Source organism: Lytechinus pictus, chromosome 6 (genome assembly GCF_037042905.1).
Source record: "Lytechinus pictus isolate F3 Inbred chromosome 6, Lp3.0, whole genome shotgun sequence".
Classification (NCBI taxonomy): domain Eukaryota; kingdom Metazoa; phylum Echinodermata; class Echinoidea; order Temnopleuroida; family Toxopneustidae; genus Lytechinus; species Lytechinus pictus.
This window is the reverse complement of record NC_087250.1, coordinates 18123048-18144438: the sequence shown is the minus strand read 5'-3', so window position 1 is coordinate 18144438 and position 21391 is coordinate 18123048. Positions and strand designations below refer to the sequence as shown.

At 34.4% G+C, this 21391-nt stretch overlaps 2 protein-coding genes across 2 annotated transcripts; both read left to right on the top strand.

The window, feature by feature from the left end:
• Window positions 1–216: 216 nt before the first annotated feature.
• Window positions 217–4684, top strand: LOC129263209 (uncharacterized). The gene is made up of 5 exons (XM_064100451.1): window positions 217–1461; window positions 2017–2264; window positions 2969–3097; window positions 4127–4289; window positions 4635–4684. Exons 1-5 carry the CDS (start codon window positions 1215–1217, stop codon window positions 4682–4684), a joined length of 837 nt encoding a protein of 278 aa, XP_063956521.1. The 5' UTR covers window positions 217–1214.
• A 353-nt stretch (window positions 4685–5037) lies between these two features.
• On the top strand, window positions 5038–20434 carry LOC129262871 (uncharacterized). Its single transcript, XM_054900853.2, has 12 exons — window positions 5038–5316; window positions 5988–6003; window positions 6287–6546; window positions 7456–7584; window positions 7813–8106; window positions 14197–14445; window positions 15637–15981; window positions 16255–16475; window positions 16839–16973; window positions 17388–17532; window positions 18570–18597; window positions 19454–20434. The coding sequence occupies exons 1-12, from the start codon at window positions 5097–5099 to the stop codon at window positions 19749–19751; spliced, it is 2340 nt and encodes a 779-aa protein (XP_054756828.2). The 5' UTR covers window positions 5038–5096; the 3' UTR covers window positions 19752–20434.
• The last annotated feature ends 957 nt before the right edge of the window (window positions 20435–21391 follow it).

Here is a 21391-nt window from a genome sequence, read left to right as displayed (position 1 = left end):
TCGTTTGATTAGCCCGTGTAGCTTTAAAGAACATCGTGTGCAATTTGAAATGGCACATGATATGTGAATACTTTTCACTGATGCGTTATTATCAGAAGTCCATCGAAAAATTATGGTTTTCTTTTGAATATTCTAAATGATTTATTTCAGTTGATGAAGTAAATATGATTCAAGATATTAGAAGTTGAATAATTTTGTATTAATTGCTTACTGCAGATTACCTTCCTTGGATGGTGTTCAGTCTACTAGAGGTAAGAGCATTCCTGAAATATGAATCACGAAATCGTCACCGAAGTCGTCGCACATGACTGCACGTTAATATGTATATTATTGGCCGTTCATCCAAAAACATAGCACTGTAATGTGTACTTTAGGAACAAGTGGTTTGTACCTATATATTCGTACTATATGTATATTTACTTTGTATTTTAATGTTTCTGTCTTTTCATTCACTTACTTGTTTCGTCTCGTTTAATATGGTATTGTTCTTCTACCTTTGATTCTTCTTGCCCTTCCACTTCTTCTCTTTTTGTTCTTATTCTTCTTCTCACTTGAAATCGTTATTCTTAATATACATTTCTCATAATACTTTACCTCCTATGTAATTTTATATCAAATCTCTCAATACATTTCCCTTATTCATTTCCCTTATTCCTATCAACTCCACCTTCTATCTTACCTTCCCATTCATTCCCATTCTTAATAATTTTTAACGATCTGGAAATCAACATTCTGATTTTAACATTGACTTTTTTGAAATGTTCATATATCAATATGATTCATATTGATTATAAAACTTTGTATTCTATATATTAGCGGATTTGTTTAATGTTATATGTGTTCTGTGATTAAGTTCGCTGACGTCGTATGGTCAATGTTCTGTCATAATTTGTTTATCTTCAGCTATGTAATAATTGTTGTTTTTGTGTTGTGTTATATTGTACACTATGCTATGCCTTATTGTCATTCGTTTTTATGCCTTGATTGATTCTTTTAATCTAAAAACAAACCATTCTAAACTGAATTTGAATAACCGAGATCATAACAAGGCTAAGGAACAGGTTTGTTCCTCTGTATTGTGTGTACCATGACCTTTTTGTTCACCTTGTATACGTGCATATATCACAGATCGGCCATCGAACTCTAACGATGCCTCTGTCAAAGTCAACAGAAATTCCAGTCAGGAAGTTAATCTAGAAGACCATGGAATATCAATGTACCTTCCTCCAGGAGCGGTTCTATCTGATGACTCTTGTCAGTTCACCCTAGCCATCCTTACAGACAATCCCGGTATTTATGTCACTGAAGGTGAATCATTGATCTGCTACGGGATCAGGTGTGACCCTCATACCTTGATCTTCAACCAGCCTGTTAAGATCAATATACCACATTCTTTATTGGTCGTAAATCCAGAGCAGGTGAAACCAGACATCGTTTGTCGTGTGTGGGACTCAATCACGAGTAAGTCCATAAAGATTGAGATTGGACTATTATGGTATCAGTAAAGCATAAGGACTATTTTTTTTTTTTTAATGACTTTGAAGCTAACCTACAGTATATATATACCAAATATCTAATTTGACATTCTAAGATCATCATTACAATCAGTATAATTACAAGTGGCATCGATCGTCATCATTTTCACTATCAACGGCGTGGTGCCGCGGCCGAGTGGTCTAAGGCACCTGACTACACACTGAAAGTCCGGGGTTCGATTCCCGGCAGGGCCCTTCATTGACCGAGGCGTATTTCTATGCATTGCTCTTTTATCTTGCTTTAAATGAATGAAAATGCTTTGTGCATTATTGATACCAACGTGTACACGTGTTTGTTATAAAAAAAAATCAACACCGCAGTGTCATCATTCAATATATCAGCTTCCTTCATGAGCTAATTATGTCACTAATAATACCGTTCCTGATAGTTATACAGTTTATAACCATAATGACTTTCTGAAAGTTGTGATAAAGTGCATTCCATTGATCTTTTTTCTCTTATCGGCATTGGTAAAACAAGATCTACCAAAAACTCTAATAAAGCAATCTTCCAGCTCACCAGACAAACCACCATACTGCAGAATGTACAAAAGACATCTTGAGCTGTACATTGGCCACTGTGCAGAGTGGTGGGTTCTGATTCCTCTTGAACAACAGGTGATCCGACAACAACTTATTTGTACTCCATACGTCCCAGACAGGATCGAAAGAGGACAAGAGTTTGCAGTTAATCTTCAGTTGTGTAATGACCTACCTGGAAACGAAGCGGTCAGTACTAAACATCGTCACTCACAATAAGTTCAAAATTATCGGTCATTCGCCAAATCAAGACAGCTCTGAAAACCGGAAGATCCTTATCATTTGAGAAAATGTTGATTGAAAATTTCCACCCTCCAGCCAGATGAGGTGAATGTTTGCGGGTAGAACAAAATTACTTGAATGCTATTGCTTGACGTGATGATTTGAAGCGCTCTGAACCATTTCACTATTATAGATATTCTTATTATTACTATTGTTATCATTATCATTTTTGATATAATTATCAATGTCATATTCAGTGTTGCTCTTATCACCAACATTGTTATAGATAGTTCTGCTAAGATATATATTAGCACCTTTGTAAATAAAGACCAAGATACTTTTTACAATTAAATGAAGTAAAGTAACTTTTCACATCTGTAACTGCATGTTGGTAATAACATTATTATATATTATCAATATTTTCAACTGTTTTGGCTCAGATAGGAGAGCGTCCGACTCACAAGCGGCGGGAAGTCGTGATTTCAAGCTCCGGTCGCGTCAGACAAATAAATAGCACTGCCGCACCAAATATTAATTAGGCAGGCAAAATTAGTCTTAGGAATATTAATACTTCAGATTTCTATTAAGAATGATAAAATATCGATTTTTTTTTTTTTTTTTTTTCATTTTTCAACAATTAAAATAGATTATAATCGTAATCATCTTTGTAGGCTACTCAAGAGGAGTCGAGACAACAATCTTACCATAGATGTCATCGCTCGGTCCCTTTCAATGTTGAAAAAAAGGCTGGTGACGTCACAATCACGTGCCATCGTGAGGAAGAAGAAATTGAAAGCCAGGTAATTATGAGCTCATAACTTAATTGATAACCGTAAAAAAATAAGGTGCATTTAGCAATCCGGCTCCTTGTTAGCATTAAACTAATCCCCAAGCGATTTCAAGTACTCACAAAATAAGGCATACGGGGATGTGCCGCTAGAATGGGTCGCTTTTTTGGAAAAAAAAATCCTGAACATGGGGTATGGTATTATGCTGGAAAATCCCTGAACATGGTCCCAATTTTTAGATACTGGCCTTAAACATGGGTCCATATTCTACTCCAATGTCTTAGGTGCAAATACAAAATTACCTTACATTTTGGGCGATAACCTTTTTCTTTTTTTTTTTTGCTTGTCAAGTTTTCCAGGCAAAAATGTGCCCCCCCCCCTTTTGGAAATCCTGGATCTGCCCCTGTAATAAATCCCTAATAATGGGTACCTTTTTAGCCAAAATGGCCTGTAAATATGGGTACGGGTTTCAAACCTTCAGCCGCACACCTTTGTCCAAACCAAATCTAAGTACCCCCCCCCCCGGCATAGTAGACCTAAAAAAAAGTAAAAAATAGATTTAGGCTTACATGTATATCTTTTTATATTCATATGTGATGGATATTAAAAATGCGACTCATACGGCACATTACAAATCAACGACACAAATAGACTGTCCTTGCAAAGAACCTCTTGTGCAATCTGCCCGTAAGAAATTTTAAAAAGAGCCCCAGGCGGGCAACTCCCTATTCAATGTTAAAACTTCCCCAAGAATGAGGCAGATGTGGCCAATAGATTCTGAAAAGTAGCCCAATACATGTAGACCCCCTATACTTTTTTTTTCTTGTCTGGGGAGATATGTAGAGTCTGGAGAACCCCCCCCCAAAAAAAAAAAAAAAAAAAAAAAAAAAAAACATTGATCCTAACCAAATCTAAGTAGCCCCCCCCCCCCTGCGTTTAAATAGTACCTTTTTTGATGGTGGATCAAGGCCTGCCCAAACGGAACAGCCTCTTGGCGGTTTATGCATTTCTATTCTGCTGCTGTATTTTCACCCCCAACAGATCGTTTCTCTTAGGGACCTTCTAGCCAAGATAAGCCAATGTATATCGATATACGTTCCACCCAGTGAAGACGATCTAAACTTTGCAGTGATTACCATAACAATTACACAGGCTGGGAAGCTTGGGATATCACGATCTATTGCCTTTGTCATCAGATATACAGGTAGAATTTCATGTTTGATAACTCAATGATGAAATGTTGTGTTTCTTATTTTAATCACCACAGACTCGGATAGGGGTATGGATTCAAGAATTACCCGCCATGTCCATGATGTCATTCAGCTCCTTGAACTAAATGAACGGTATTAAACCATTTATCATAACGAGGTGTACGTATACATCCTGTGACACTATCGCTGACATCATAAGCATAGTTTATATGATCTGTTAATGCCGAAGGTAATTTTTAAATTATGAAATAAGAGGAGAAGTATTATTATTGTAAAAAAAAACACAGTGGAATGTTCGTTTAATGTCCAATTCTCTCTTCATTTTCTCTCTGTGTTAGATGGACCTGTATGCCAATTTCCCTCCAAACAAACAGACGTCACTAGGTAAGTTTCCATCGGTTAACGTGTTTTTCTTTTTCGAGGAAGCTCAAAATATTTGTTTAGAAAACAAACAAAAAAGATTTATTTCATTTCGGGTAATATGCTTGTTGACTCGATAGGACGGATGAAGACATCAATAATAATTATGATCGTGAACTATCAGTCAGGTTCTCACAACGGCAACGTTTCAACGAAGGCTTTTAAATTACTTTGCCACGCCATGGATGTAGATGTGATATATCAAGGTAAAACAGTTTTTAAAATAGTGTAGTTTATATTCCTTTAATAATCATTAAACAGCAGTTCTTTGATATTTCAGCCATGCCTTTTTTTATTTCAATATATCTTCCAGGACACTAGAAGAAGTAAAGAACAGTAACCTACAATCGGACATAGACATCCTAACAATAGCTCAGACAATGGATGTAAATCAGTTCTATGATTTGGGCATAGCTCTTGGTTTCACCATAGCTGAGTTGGATCGGATAGAGTACAGGAGATTCGGAGATAGGCAGCAAGCTACCTATGACATGCTACTGGCATGGAGGGGGAGACAAGCATGTAACCAAGCAGCAAAGAATACTCTCATCACAATTATAGAATCATTCAACTCATCTTCAAATGATACAACCTTCCCAGGTTTGAGTTAGTGTTTGTTGGTTTTACTTCGGTTTCATTATTTGTTTTTATGATGCCTGTCGTATCCAACATGTCTAAATAGATTGATAAGAATTATTTGTGTTACTAGTTTCAGAATAATTACTTTCAGCTGCATGATGTAACTGCATCTTCGTTTGTAAGAAATCGGAAATATTGCTATAAAATGGAGAGTACGGATATTTGACAATTTCTTTTAATAACAGTACATATTTTGCAAGCATTAGTTTATTTTTTCTTTATCACAAAAAAAATAGTTGACATTACCATTCAAATTAAAAAGCGTTATCCTTTATTTTTGTTTGTGGATAAAATTATAAATTTAGTCTAGTTTTTCATCGTCGGTAAAGGGTTGAGTAATGATTTTTTTTACTAGTTTCAGAAAAATACTTCAAGATTCATGCTAGAAAATTTGACAGTACGGGTATTTGGAAATTTTTCTTAAGTGGTACTACTGTAACTCTTGTATAATTACATGCCAAAATTCCTTATCTCGTTTGTATCTTAAGATCAAAAAGATTTGCATGAGAAACAACATACCTGCTGACATTTAGGCAGCGTACTAATAATTATGTTTATCAGTGATTTTTCTTCAATAAATTTATTTTTCTCTTAACATTGCTCTCACCTCGGATTCGGCTACGTCCATCAAGATATTGACCCGACTGAGTAAGTCTCTTCAGTATATGCAAAGCATTATATTGTAGACAAATGAAAAAAGAAACAACAGCAACTTCATAGATGATAGTGTGACTATTTTTGCTCTACTGAAAACATGGAGGATTAAAGTAAATTATATAGTTAAAACTTTTATTTGCCTTTTATATTATAATAACGCAAACTTGTCAGTTTTCTAAAAAAATTGTTTATTATAAGTTATTATATGTTATGTCACTTTTTAATGATATGAATTGCTGATAGTAAATTTCATGATTTCAATCCAATGATACAGAGAGATTTCCGACTGCACGCTATTACAATTTTCCCGTCACATTATAAAAGAGAAATTCTATGAGATTGGCAGGCAGCTGGGATTTGACGAGATAGAGTTACATCACATCGAGCATCGATCCCTGTACAATAGAAAGGATGCTAACATTCAAATGCTCTCGTTGTGGAAAGCATCTCAAATATCATCAGATAAACCGGATGAGAAATTGATGACCGTCTGGGAATCTTTAAATGAGGCTTCCAAAGTGACGGACGTAAATGGTATTTAGAATTATCTAATGAAAAGGAAATGCACACAAAACGAAAAATGTGGCGACAAGTTATAGTTCAGAACTCGATTTCAGTTCAGTAACGCATTTTGATACGTTACTGAACTGAAATCGACTACTAAACTAGAACTTTTAAATAAAAAGGTTCATTTGCACGATCCTGTTTTACAGCATAATGAGAAAAATCACAGCCTAATTTATACATTTAAAAGTTGTTAGGTGCTTTTAAGAAAAAAAAAACACGCATCCTAATTGAAAGGCAAGCCGATAAAAGCTTTGAAGGTTGGTTTGGGCTTTACTTTCGTTGTCAACTTGTTATATATTTCGTTCTCGTCGACAGGAATGGTTGACCAAAGAAGTAGAATTTGGTCAAAATTGGCATCGTCAAAAATTAAGGTTATAAAAAATTATATTACCTGCACATGTGATGAAAATTTAAATATTTAGGGGAGGGCTGTGCAAACACACCCAACTATTACTATTACGGCAAAAGTGGTGAGTTTCAATGGTTATTATCAGGTAAGATTTTTGTTTAAATGCAACAAAACCCTCTGGCCCGTTTTCCGAAGTCAGGTTTAACTAAGACCATGCATGGTCTAACTCTGTGCTAAAAGCATGGGAAGCCAAAAGTGTCAACATTTTTATTAAGTTGTATGTTTCTTATGTTTACTGTGCTTTTTCCTGATTCATCGATGGTGAAGACAATCATCTATTTACCAATTTTACACTTCTAGACAACTATGAATGATTTGAGAGCCAAATGAGCTAGAATATGATATTTCTACTGTTAGTGATTCATGTAACAATTGGCTATCCATACTTAAACCATAACTTTAAACCCGAGTTTAAGTTTAACCCGACTTCAGAATACTGACCTCTGGCTATAAATCATATCATACAGATGATGAGAACAGTGATGATGTGACCCCTCTTTACCCGGACGTGAATCCCGACCCATCACCTCAAGAACCAGAAGAGGATGAAGATGAAGAGAATGAAGATTGGAAAATCATCGAATACTCAGAGTCAGGTAGGAATGAATGATAAGCGAGGGTGTGGATGAAGAGGGATGGAGAGAGAGAGGGGGAGGCTAATAGAAAAAAAAAGAGGAAAGAAGCCATAGTAACGAATCAAAAAGTATATATGTATCAGACGCGTTTTCGATAGAACCAAAACCAAGAGACAAACATTGCACCACGTTGTATCTTTATTGAAATTTCTAATAACATTCACCCAACCATATATTATTAAATCGTAGACCAAGATGACATTGTTGGAGACTTCGACGAGTATGGAGGTTCACCTGGTAATTCAGAACTTTGTGCAGTTGTTCGTCCAGTGGCGAATGTTACGTTGGCCTTACAAGTAGCTAACGCTCTTCGCTTGGACGTGAATGACATCATATCTCTCATTGCTCCTCACGACCCTGCATTAATGGTGAGACTAGCATGGAAACTCTTGCATCAATGGTGTAGACGTTTAGGAAGACAGGAGAAGGAAGAGAAGATGTCTACGCTTCTTCTAGGATACAACATCGAAGCCGCTCCACCAGGTTTGATCACAAGTTGATCTTTTAATCGCACTTGGTATTGTGTATAACAAGTTTTATAAACAAATTGGTTGGAATGAAAAGGGACAGTTTGATAAAATATTAACCCCCAAAAAATGTTTTTGTATATAAAATTGGTTCTAAAATAAACTAATCAAAATTCACAAGCGCACTACACAAATTCCACTCAGTCAAAATGAACAAAATTTGACACAGGCTATAGCTTCAATAATCTTCAATAACCACATCTCAAAAATTGAGAGATTAGTTTAATAACAAAGAAGCTGTAGTCCCTAAAAACAATTGGTTCCGGAATCCAAAGTCACAAAAGTCTCAATTTCAGTCTTAACGAAATGTTCATTCTTTGTTTGACTGCTGTTGAGTCTATTCATGCATTATGCTTCTATAAACTCAATACGTGTGTTTAAAATCTTCATCCTAGCATCCTGTAAACTCCTTAGTTACTGAGGCAATCAATTAAATATGTCGATGGTAATATGAACGTCAATAAACTGGTAGGTTTAATCCAATCTCATTTTCATTGGTCTCTCTCAAGTTGCCATTTTGTGACTCTGGGTTCCGGAACCAATTGATATGAGGGGCTACAGCCTCTTTGCAATCAAACCAATCTCTTAATTATTGCCATATTGTGTTCATTAAGGATTATTGAAGCTATCTTGTGTCAAAATTTAGTTCTTTTTGACCAAGTGGAATTAATAAAGTGCGCTTGTGAAGTTTGATAAGTTTCTTAACCCAGTTTATATATTGACAAAAGGGAAACATGTGTCCTCATGGTTCCATTACAATTGCTAATTGCTCCACTATAAATTTCACATACTAATGGAATGGCCAACTTCAACCCTGTATTTCACACTATACCATATCCTATACCTAACCCTAAACTAACATAAAACACCCTTCCAACCGGTAGGCACTTTTGATCCAGCTCCTACGTCACTATCAATCCGACGGTTCGCCGATGAATATTCATTAGATCGTGGTAGGGTGCATGTGTGTGTGTACAATACCGAGTGTAAATAACCAAAGAGGGTTTTCAAATGGTGTGTGTATATAAATTACGTAGGGGCTTATTTAAACAGAGAATGAGAAGTATAAACTGTATGATGAAGGACAATGTAAGATGAGGTGAGGAAAGTGTACGATAAGGTTTTTTTTTCCAAAGAGGAGATAATACAAATATATATGGAGGACAATGTAAGATGAGATGAGGCAAGTGTACGGTGAGGTTTTATCAAAAAAATGTGTAATGATAAAATATATGTAGAGGACAATGTAGGATGAGCTGAGGCAAGTGTGCAGTGAGGTTTTTTCAAAAGAGGAGATAATACAAATATATATGGAGGACAATGTAAAATGAGGTGAGGAAAGTGATAGGGACTTACGATCAGACTGATAACTGTTAATATATCTTTCTTCTGAACTATTTAAAGGGATCAATTTAGAAATTGCCTCATTTGTTATTGAAGAATATTTTTTTCTTCAAAAGGTTAATTGTCAGCTAAGTCATGTTAACTGTGTAAACATTTGATATATTCTAGCAAAGGCAGTGCCGTACATTTTGACCACATGTACATTTAGTAGAGAATCCACCTAGTTAGTCTAAAGGTTTCTAATTGTATCGATTCAAGTTATTGCTCTTACGATACTTACTAATATTAGATCATGCAAGTGTCAACTTTGTATATGATAATTCATTATTTGTTAGCATTAATCAGTTTTATGGCTGATCATTATTCTGTGACAACTATTTGATGCAAGATTCTGTGCTATTAGTGTATAGTGTTTTATTTGGTATTTTGTTTTTTGTTGATTGTCCTCATACCATTTTAGACAAAATTTGCAACCATTTTGCTGCCTATACAACAGTCTTAGGAGAAGGTGCAGAAACGTTGTTAACATGCATCTGTTATCACACATTAAACTTTGGTCATGTTTTGACTACTAGGAACACTACTTCTACTATTATAACAGTACTTGCCAACATCATACACTAGTATGATTTTTTATTATTTTATTGATCCTGCCACTATCATTTGTAAACACACGTTATTTATACTATTGTATCATATATATATATATATATATATATATATATATATATATATATACATATATATTCTTCAGTTTCTTTTTATTATCATGTCCTGCTAGTATAATACTTGCCAGTAAAAAAAAAAACATGTTAATTGTAACATGCTTTTTTTGGCAGATAAAAATATATATTTGGGCATTTCGGCAATACCATGAAATATGTGTTGGACCTTCCTGAAATTTTTTCTCTGATTTCTTATTATTTTGACAGTCTTATTTTCTCAAAGGACCATGGCTTGGTCAGTTTATAAAGTGAAGTAAAACTTGAGAAAAATTGGGGTCACTTGTAAAAAAAAAGATCTTTTTATGCAATTGACAAGCTATATGTCTCTAGCCACCCTAAAACTAACAATAAATGCCATATATTAATTTGAAGATTTTCATTCATATCATGGGCTTCAAAATGATATATCAATTGAGGTCAATAATGTCCCTCTTAAGTACTTGATTGAATGCAGGAAATTTGGTGAGAGCTTCAACGAATTGGGAGAAAACAAGGTTCGATATTTGGGGTTCACTCAATTGTGAGTTGGGTAATATGCAACCTTAAACTATTAAGCAATGGTTTTCAAAGAAACTCTTGTATTTTTCTCTTCAACTTTTACAACCTTAAATTTTCGCAGTATAAAGAAAAATAATTACTCTTTTAGATTAACTAAATTTTAATATATTTTTTTAATTTTATTAAATACTATTGTGCTTATTTACTAAAAACTTTCCATGGCAACTTATTGTTGATTCTGGGTGGCTGGTCACATTTAGTTTTTATGAGAAAAAAAAAACATATTGTATGATTTTTTTTTTTTTTAAGTTGCCTAGCTGTTGGTTTTTTTTCTTGTATTTATTTTGTTATCTAACTCTTATAGATTTCATTTAATCACAACAACCACTAACCTTGCATCAACCATGCAACTAATATTGTAACAGTAGGCCTACTTACAAAACTTGATAAATCAACAATATATAAAGCCGTGATGTAGAAAAACTTAGTGATCCTGTAGTTACCATTAATTACATATAAATAGATTGTCTTTCAAGCGTTATGACATCTAATCTCTTTCCGTCCAATATCAGATTCTACTATTTGATTCAGCTTACTGTCAAATGTAGTGCTTGCAAATTGTGAAAGTTCTTTTGTTCAAATAGGTTGTATTACCTGTTATGCATTTACACTGTTTGTTGTTGTTTTTTTTTAAATATATTTTTAACTTCATTTCTGTACATGTGCATGGTCTATACTCTATATACTTTATCTTTTACAAATTAAGTCAATGTATGCTTACCAATTAAAGTTGGTCAAACACACAGCAGGTATCAACTACTACTGAGGACACCCCCCCCCACCACCCCCCAGAAAGAAAACCAATTACTTGAAATATGTATAGCTACATAAACCTGAAGTATAAGTCAATCAAATCTACTATGGCTAATTATATACTCTGACTTTTATTATTATTATTCTTATTATGACAACATAGCTTCCACTTGTGCAACAGTATGTCATATATATTTCAATTTGATCAATATAATCAATCCAAGAATAAGTGGTATTTTGGCATAATGTTATAACTCAAGTGCTGTTGTCCTCTCACAGTTTGGTGTAGTAATAATGTGTGCGTCCCGTTACAACAGAAAATTATTAATCAAGCATGGTAGTGTTAAGTTGATTGACTCAAAGTGTGAGAGTTGAAGTTTGTGATGATGTAAGTGATGTGAGGTATATATGAAAGTGATCGATGGTAATGATGATAAGGTTCAGGGCTGGTATTCAATTTCATGGTGTCGGGTAAAAATGGCAGAGGTAATAATGGCAAAGGTAAAAATGGCAGAGGCAAAAATGACAGAGGTAAAGATCATGACATGCTAGATCAGCAAGGAAAAGATATAGCCTTTCCACTTAATATCAGTTATGATTATTGACCTTGAATGGACTCCTATCGACAAAATGAGTATTTAATATGAACTGACAAGATATTATTTTTTTGATTTTTTTCAAAATCAACACTTAGATTTGAACCAGCCCACGTAAATTTGCCTCGGTCATTTTTTCTGGGACAACAGTTTTCCTGCTGACTTGGGTGAAACATGACTAAGAAAAAATAGTTTTATTTTTGGGGGACCACAGATTTCCTGCTGACTCGGGTAAAACACGACTAAGAAAAATATTAAGACAATTGCTTTGCATATTCTGCTTTTAAAAAGACAGAACAATTATTTCTATAAGATTTGCATCTTTTGGGAAGAGATTTTATCTATTTTGGGAGTGGAAAGGTTCAAAATTCATTCATGCAAGCAGGAGGTTCAAAGCACTTGAGATGTTAAGTTCACTCCCAAAAAAATGGCCCCCAATCAATCCATATGATTTGAGACTTGCCTCACCTCCACATGAGCCTATTTTCATTACATTTTTTCTTAAAGGTCAAGTCCACCCAAGCAAAATGTGGATTTGAATTAAAAAAGAAAAATCCAAAAAGCATGACACTGAAAAATTCATCAAAATCGGATAAAACCTCACTGCACACTTGCCTCATCTCATCTTACGTTGTCCTCTACATGTATTTAACATTGTACAATCTTTGAAGAAAACCTCACTGCACACTTGCCTCATCTCATCCTACATTGTCCTCCATATATATTTGTATTATCTCCTCTTTTGAAAAAAACCTCACTGCACACTTGCCTCAGCTCATCTTACATTGTCGTCCATATATATTATCTCCTCTTTTGAAAAAACCTCACTGAACACTTGCCTCATCTCATTTTACATTGTCCTCTACATATATTTCATTATTATACATTCTTTCGAAAAAACCTCACTGTACACTTGCCTCATCTCATCTTACATTGTCCTCTACATGTATTTTATCATTATACAATCTTTGAAAAAACTTCACTGCACACTTGCCTCATTGTCCTCCATATATATTTGTATTATCTCCTCTTTTGAAAAAACCTCACTGCACACTTGCCTCAGCTCATCTTACATTGTCCTCTACATATATTTTATCACTATACTTTTTTGATAAAACCTCACCGTACACTTTCCTCATCTCGTCTTACATTGTCCTCCATATATATTTGTATTATCTCCTATTTTGAAAAAAACTCACTGCACACTTGCCTCACCTCATCTTACATTGTTCTCCATAATATATTTGTATTATTTCCTCTTTTAAAAAAAACCTCACTGTATACCTGCCTCATCTCATCTTACATTGTCCTCCACATATCATCTCCTCTTTTGAAAAAACATCACTGCACACTTGCCTCATCTCACCTTACATTGTCCTCCATATATATTTGTATTATCTCCTCTTTTAAAAAACCTCACTGTACACTTGCCTCACCTCATCTTACATTGTCCTCCATAATATATTTGTATTATCTCCTCTTTTGAAAAAAAATCTCACTGCACACTTGCCTTAGCTCATCTCACATTGTCCTCTACACATTCTTTGTTAAAGCCTCACTGTACACTTGCCTCATCTCATCTTACATTGTCCTTCATATATATTTGTATTATATATTAATACTTTTGAAAAAAAAAAAAAAAAACATAGTACTGTACTTGCCTCACCTCATCTTCCATTGTCCTCCATATTTATATTATTTCCTCTTTCGTAAAAACTTCATCAAACACATTTATTTTCTACACTATAAACTCCTACGTTGTTTTATTCACACACACCATTTGAAAACTCTCTTTGGTTCTTTACACTCGGTATTGTACAAACACACATGCACACGACCACGATCTAATGAATATTCATCGGCGAACCGTCGGATGGATAGTGACGTAGGAGCTGGACATTTCATCGCCCCTCGCTGTACTTTGTCATCAAAAGTGCCTACCCTTGCAACCCTAACCCCATATCAGTTATCTTAAACGAAATAAAGCCCGGAGCAATTGTCGCCGGGAAAATGTTGTGTCACCGACCTGATTCACTGTAAATTTATGTGATTATGTCCTCCAATATAAAGGTATTGATGAAATCTCTGTCAAGATTCGTACATCTCCAGACCTTATTGACCTCTCCCAACGGCTAGATCTACCAGCTTCTGAAATTCCTCAGGTGATGGCTTCATCTTTGACCTTTGAACCTGCCTTGATACGTCAGGTGATTCTACACATGCTTCAGAGATGGGTCAAACAAGGAGGAACAAGGCTGAGGTTGCTTGAAATCGTTCAAGCTTTTAATTTCAATGATGCTGCAGAACATATAGCCAGAGGTAGGCTTGTATATTCATGGGACATAATTAAATCAAGTGTATTTTCTTTTTTGAAATGTGTGTGCCTTTTGTCGCATAGACCTATCATATTTTTGCTGATTTATTCTGCGTATTACATTGACTCGGTTTTATAATTATGAGGGAGCAATGAACAACTCTCTTAATCTTAAGGGAGCACTACAAAAAAGTCTTTGACATACAAAGGGAACTCTCTTGTCCGATTTAAAAATGGATGGAGGAACGTTCATTAAGTTACAAAACACAACCAAAGGAGACAAACAATCAGAAATAGATCTATGCAATATTTATCTCATTGAAATTTTTAATGTCATTCTTGCAAGTATGTTATTGCTTACAATATAATTGTGTGTTATTTACAAAACCTTGAAAGAGAATGAGGTTTTCAAGGTTGCCTCTAACAGTTTGATCATTGACTGACACTCTTTAAACAATTGCTGAGGCGAGTGATAAATCGCTCTACCACAATGGTTTAAGGAGAGCAGTAGCAAGTGACCACTCTCACTCCCCTCAAAACTGAGTCCCTGGTATTATGTAGTAGCCATCCTTGTACAATAAATCTAACAATAAACATCGAAGGCCAAACGAACATGTGCCTTTATTCATATTATTAATTACATTTGAAAGTAAATAATTGTGCCATAAGTATATAATGCTTCTATTTGTGCAATAAAATAAAGGAGACATGCTTCGTCTTATCCTAGCCAGATCTCTCTCTCTCTCTCTCGTTTTTCAGATTTAATAATTGAATAAAAAGACACAATGAAAGGTTTTTCCTTTTGTTATCATTGAATAAAAAACACACTCAAATATTTTTTTTAAACACCCACACTATATATTTCTAAAATGGGCGCGACGTGGTCTGGTGGTTCTGACTCTCGCCTTTCAAACAGAGGGTCGTGGGTTCGAATCATAGTAATGGCGCGTTTTCCCTCAGCAAGAAATTTATCCACACTGTGCTGCAATCAACCCAGGTGAGGTGAATGGGTACCCAGCAGGATTAATTCCTTGAATGCACGAGCGCTGAAAGGCAGCTCGAGCTAAAGCTGGGGTAAAAGTAATAATATCATTGCGCCTCGGAATACATTGTTTCTAGATAGATGGCGCTATACAAATGTCTGTTATTATCATTATTATTTCCTGATCGGATTTTCTTTTACTTCCCAAATACAGCAATGCCACATCACCCGGGTTTCTTAGATCCGTTCACACATGGCCTCATTGATCATGAGGGTGGAGAGCTGAGGATGGACGAACCTGATATTAGGGTATCCATTCCTTCAGGAGCGATCCCCAAAGGAATGAGATCACTTGTTACTCTCACTATACTCAGTCGAAGTCCATCTAAGTTTCCTCTGGATCCTGAGGAGGTTCTTATAACACCACCCATCCGATGTTCCTTCAACCATCATCTTCTCAAACCTGCAACTATAGTGCTTCCACACTACATTGCTCCAGATCGATACCAGCAGAAGAAGCAAGACTTGCGTGTGAAGCTTTATAGCAAAATAGAACCAGGTAATATAGGATATAGTATATGTAATATGAATTTGGTTCTCTTGTGTGCTTTGTTGGCTTCGTGGCGTTGATATGTAATTTTGCAAATTTATATTTAGCCGCATTTTCTCTTTTTTTTTGTACACCAGATACGCCAGAACAGATGGTGAAATGTATAGCAACTTAAAATAATGTATGAGGTAAATAACGTAAATGTATTAGTTAACGTTGTTTCCAACACAATACACTGGCTTGAACGCCAAGTATTTTCTCGTCTATCGTTAAATATTCTAGGAGAATTTGGTTATAGGACTTTGCTTCCTGAATCGTCGAAGGGTTTTGAGATCTCAGAAGACATAGTTACCTTCTCGACACGTCATCTTCAATACTTTGCTCTGTCTTCAAACGATATTCATGGAGTTCCGTTCACCTGTGAAGTATCACAGCCTCTGTCCATGAGCAACTTCCAGCATCCCAATCTTCGAATCTACATAGCACATCCTTGCAACACTACAGTATGTACATACAGACCCTAAGTTGATTATCAAGAGTTGCATTCAATGCATGAACAATAATTATACAATAGCAAAATCTGACCCTTTAAACACATTAAAGAAGCAAAACTTGTCGCATCTGTAAGAGATGCTCTCAAGTACATGAAAATTTGATCGTGTATCAGTAATATATATGTGGGTGTGTATGTGGGTGGATGAGGGTGTGCGTGTGTGAGAGAGGGATGCGTGTGTATTGAAAAAAAAAAAGTGTGTCTGTGTTTATTTATTGATTATACAATAAACGCATCTTCCTTGATACATGCATACATTTTATCCAAACAGTGAATCACACATGATATCTAGATTTTTAACGTTTCTTTCCAGGGTGTAAGAGGACAGAATTATAGCTTATCAGAACCATTCTATGAAGTCACGACTGTAATCAAATTTAATTTGGAATCTGCTGAAGATGACATCAAGATTTCATGCCTAACTGGCTCTGAGAAGACCCAAGAAACTGTAAGCATCCGAAGAACTTTTCTGTCACCCCTCTTTGATTTCATGTAGCATATCTATATCTATATTACTGTGAAGCAAATTTACTAAGCGCTTACCACCTAACTTTAATAGGCGCCTTGAGCACTCTGCCGCAGAGTGGATTTGGCGCTTTATAAATCCCATCTATTATTACTAAGAAAATGTTCTTACTATCCTCCCTAGAATCGCTTGTAATAATCACTATCATCTTCTAAAAACTTGATCCAATTTTTTAAGGAAAGTAAATAATGTGGTCTCTACAGAATGATGCAGAAAAAAAAATCACGAGCCAAAAATGTTCGACAAAGATAAAATGATGATTGTAAACAATGTATTTTATTAAAAGCAGTTCATGTCAATTATCAGATTCCATTGTCAATCTCTTTATTCATAAAGGTTCATGTGTGTTCCCTACTATCTGGAGGTTGTAATACTATCAACATCATTCTACCGCCCTCAACCGATGATAAGATTGTTCGTGTTTCCATTGAGCAAGGCCAGGTCACACTTGCAGAACAAGAAATTAATATCTCTAAAGAAGGTATGTGAAAAAAGAAAGATCATATGTGAATGAAGACGGATGATTTTTAAAATAAAAACACCATCGAACACAGTCATTTTATATCTATATCTATATACAGTGCGTCCCAGAAAAAACGAAACCGAGATTTAGCGATGATTTATCATAACTTAATCATAAATAAAATAGACAAATGACCTACCAATGTAAAGCTAAAAAACCCAAATTTTCATCTGATATTACTTAGATAATTCCTCATTCAAGCATGAGTGAGCAAAAACAATTTGAAGAAAGGATACCAAAAACTCATTTGGCGGGGGGTATCTGAATTTCAAAAAGAAAATCACATGACTAAAAAGTTCAATATCTGCTCTTTTCTTTGATACCTTAATCACAAAAAAAAAGAACAGTGACTTTCAATATTGTGTCATTTTGCAACTTTGAATTTTGACATTGCCCCACATTTCGAGGCACTGCACCTCTATGTGAACCATAATCATATTATGTAGGGTATCATTTTAAAGTGAATTAAATGATTTGGTATCAATCACACAGTAATATTCACTAAAACCTAGGAGAAATTATCGATCAAAGTCAGATTTCCAAACTTTTTTTAGGAGTTTATATATATATGTGTGTGTGGGTGTGTGTATATTATATATGTATGTATATATATATATATATATATATATATATATATATATATATATATACAGATATATATATATATACAGATATATATATATACATATATATATATATATATTTATATTTATATATGTAGGTATTCGGAAGAAAGAAATTTTGCTAATTGCACTTTGAATGTAAGAGTACTCAAACAATCATATTGATTTCCATTCTATTCGCATGATATCACGTCAAAAAGAATGCTAATGATGTATCAGGCATCATGTTCTTGACTTGACAAAAAAATCCATAACGAAATCATCTTTGGAATAGATCATTCCATTAAGAGAAATGAATATTTTATGGTGCATTTATAAGCTTGTGGAGTACTTAAATCCAGAACTTTGTTGGCTTTCTTTTTTCTTTAACAGTGGAACCTGATTACGAAAAAACACAAAGGTAAGAGAATGTAAATCTTTCAACACGTATGAGTTTAGAACTTTACGTAGTTACAGAAAAATAGTTGAAATGCGACAATTTGGCCAAAAATTTAAGATAACCGACAAATGAATCATTTTTAGAATGATTTTTTATAAAGAACTCTGAAAAAAATTGTTATTCAAATTTTAAAAACATGACATTTCACAAATGCAATTTTATGATCACCTACGTGTTTTTTTTCCTTATTAGATGGAAAATATATGCAAAATTATTTCGGTACAAAATGCCAAGTTGATGAAAAGGAATACGAACAGATTCCATGAAATCATGGATTAGTATTTTGTACCATTCATTTAATGATTACTTTTATTTTTTAAATAGAATTGGAAGGTGAATTTTGTCCGTATTTCAATTATACAGTATAGTAGCTCCAAATTTTTACATAATGATGCAGATTGTGTGGATCAAAAATAAACCCCAGTTGTGATGACGAGAAAGAATTTGCACAAATGCAAGGAAATAACCACCAATAAACGAAACATAATCATGTGCAAAATGATTATGGTTGTAGATGCGTCATTGCTTACCAATTAGCAAATTAAGAATTTTATTGTTGCTGCTGGTTAATTATGCATTTCGCCAAACAATAAAACACAGTCCCACATGCGCTTTTCTATCATATGTTGACAATTCTCAGCGTGATCACTTTTTGCGTTGGTTTGAAATATTGAACTGAACGTATCAGATAAAGATCTTTGATGATCATGTGGACATTGACCTTGAATTTAAAATATTTTCCAATGAAATTAGTGATTTGAAGTGTCTACTCTAACTTGACTGAACTCAGACTGCACTTTGTTTAATCCACATTCAGAAGAGGCCGATTGAGGTTCGTTTCGAACGACGTGATACAGGTGTTGACTGGTTTAGTCTCTGGAATAAAGGATGCAAGTGAGCTTGGTTACCAGCTAGGTTTCTCCCACTCGATGGTCAGCAAGTATCTTTCCAGAGCAGACTCTTCTGCAAGTATTGCCTCGAATGCAGGTCTTAAAGAGATGCTTCAAGACTGGAGAAAGCGCGTCCGACCTAGTGGACAGGTTAAAAAACTTCAACTTGCTTTAGAGACCGTTGGGTTAAGAAATGAAGCTGAATTCATATTTCACGACACTTAGACATGATAGAGTGTAGTCGATCCTCATAGGCTCAAATAGGCTCAACTAATTTCCTACGAATCTTCCATGTCTTCTAAAGTAGGAACTGGAGGGGAAAGTTTTGTTAACACTTTAATTCAGCTTGTTTCGTTACTGCATGTCAGGTACCTATTTTCAAGACTGTTAAAGGAGCGCCTTTGGTGATCTTTTCCAGTAAAATGAAAGTTATACTCACTCTGTACTATCAAAGCATACAGGGGTGCGTATGTCTTTTTAGCTTTGTAAAATGTGCATGACAGTAATGTCGAAATTAAATGTTATTGTTCTTGTAAGGTTTAAGGAACTCTATTTAATTTGTATTACTCTGTGTAATATAGATTATTCATATTAAATGCACATAAACCATTCGTCAAGAATTTAGGAATATGTGACTTTGGAATTGAAAGAAAATACATATTTTAATTACCACATGATAGATAGTACCATGTAGGTGTATAGAGCGGGTTCATGCTGGTGATACGTCGATGTTCATGACATATTCTATAAAGTGTTATAGCAACAAGTAGCTTCATTTAATCGTTCGCTTGTGGTTGGCAAAGGTTGTGAATGAATTATTTTGTAGCTGCAAGTATAAATAATATTTAATATGATGTTGAATAGTATTTTCTGTGTCAAAATTGTTATCTTTGACAGACATGATCTCCAACTGGGAAAACTCATATTATGCTGAGAATTATATGTACATACAATGTTAGAATTACAACATTCATTTATTTCATTTACTCCACCTTCATGTGTACACACACACACACATATATATATATATATATATATATATATATATATGTATGTATATATATCTATATAATATATAGGGTTTACAATTTAATGAGGCATTTATCCATAACATGTGAGCCCCTTGAAAAGCAGAGGGCTTATCAGAGGGGTACAAGCATACATGTAGCTTAACAATGCTTACAACATGAAAATAATTATAACAGTGATAATGGAAATCAGTGGTTTTTACAACTTGTAATACTGGTTACGATGTAAGACAATAAAATAATAAAGTAAACAAAAAAATAACAACTGATTTTGAAATGACAGAAAATGAAAATAATTGCATACCATATGAGTATTATACATTGACCAATATTTTGAGAATGTATGTATGGAAGTTTGAAGGCCACCTGTTTATACATGCAGCTATTTATCTCGAAGTGTCTGCAATAGTATAAGCAACTCCTTACTAGTCGTAATGTTTTATATCTAAAGTAGATACAGAGCTCATAATTTAGGTAACTCTTTCTAAATCTAAGAAAGTTGTATAGCACTATTATCCAAGAATCTGACTTACCACTTTCTAGACTTTATAAATACAATTTATGTTGCATTATTAAAAATGTTTTGTCTTAAGTCTTTTGTCATAAGTTACAATGTAGGCCCTGAAGTCCTGCAAGAATGCATTATATGAAAACTTTTTTTGTTTGTGTTCGCGAGTGTGTAAAACAGTAGTGACATTTAATAAAATTCTGACTCTTTCGTGGTTTCCTTATTTTCTTGAATTTTGCAATGTAAAATATAGAAATTAAGTGCACAGAGTATAGGAGATTTGTGTAAAATGATTAAAGAATGATTATTTTCTTTTAAATGACGTGTAT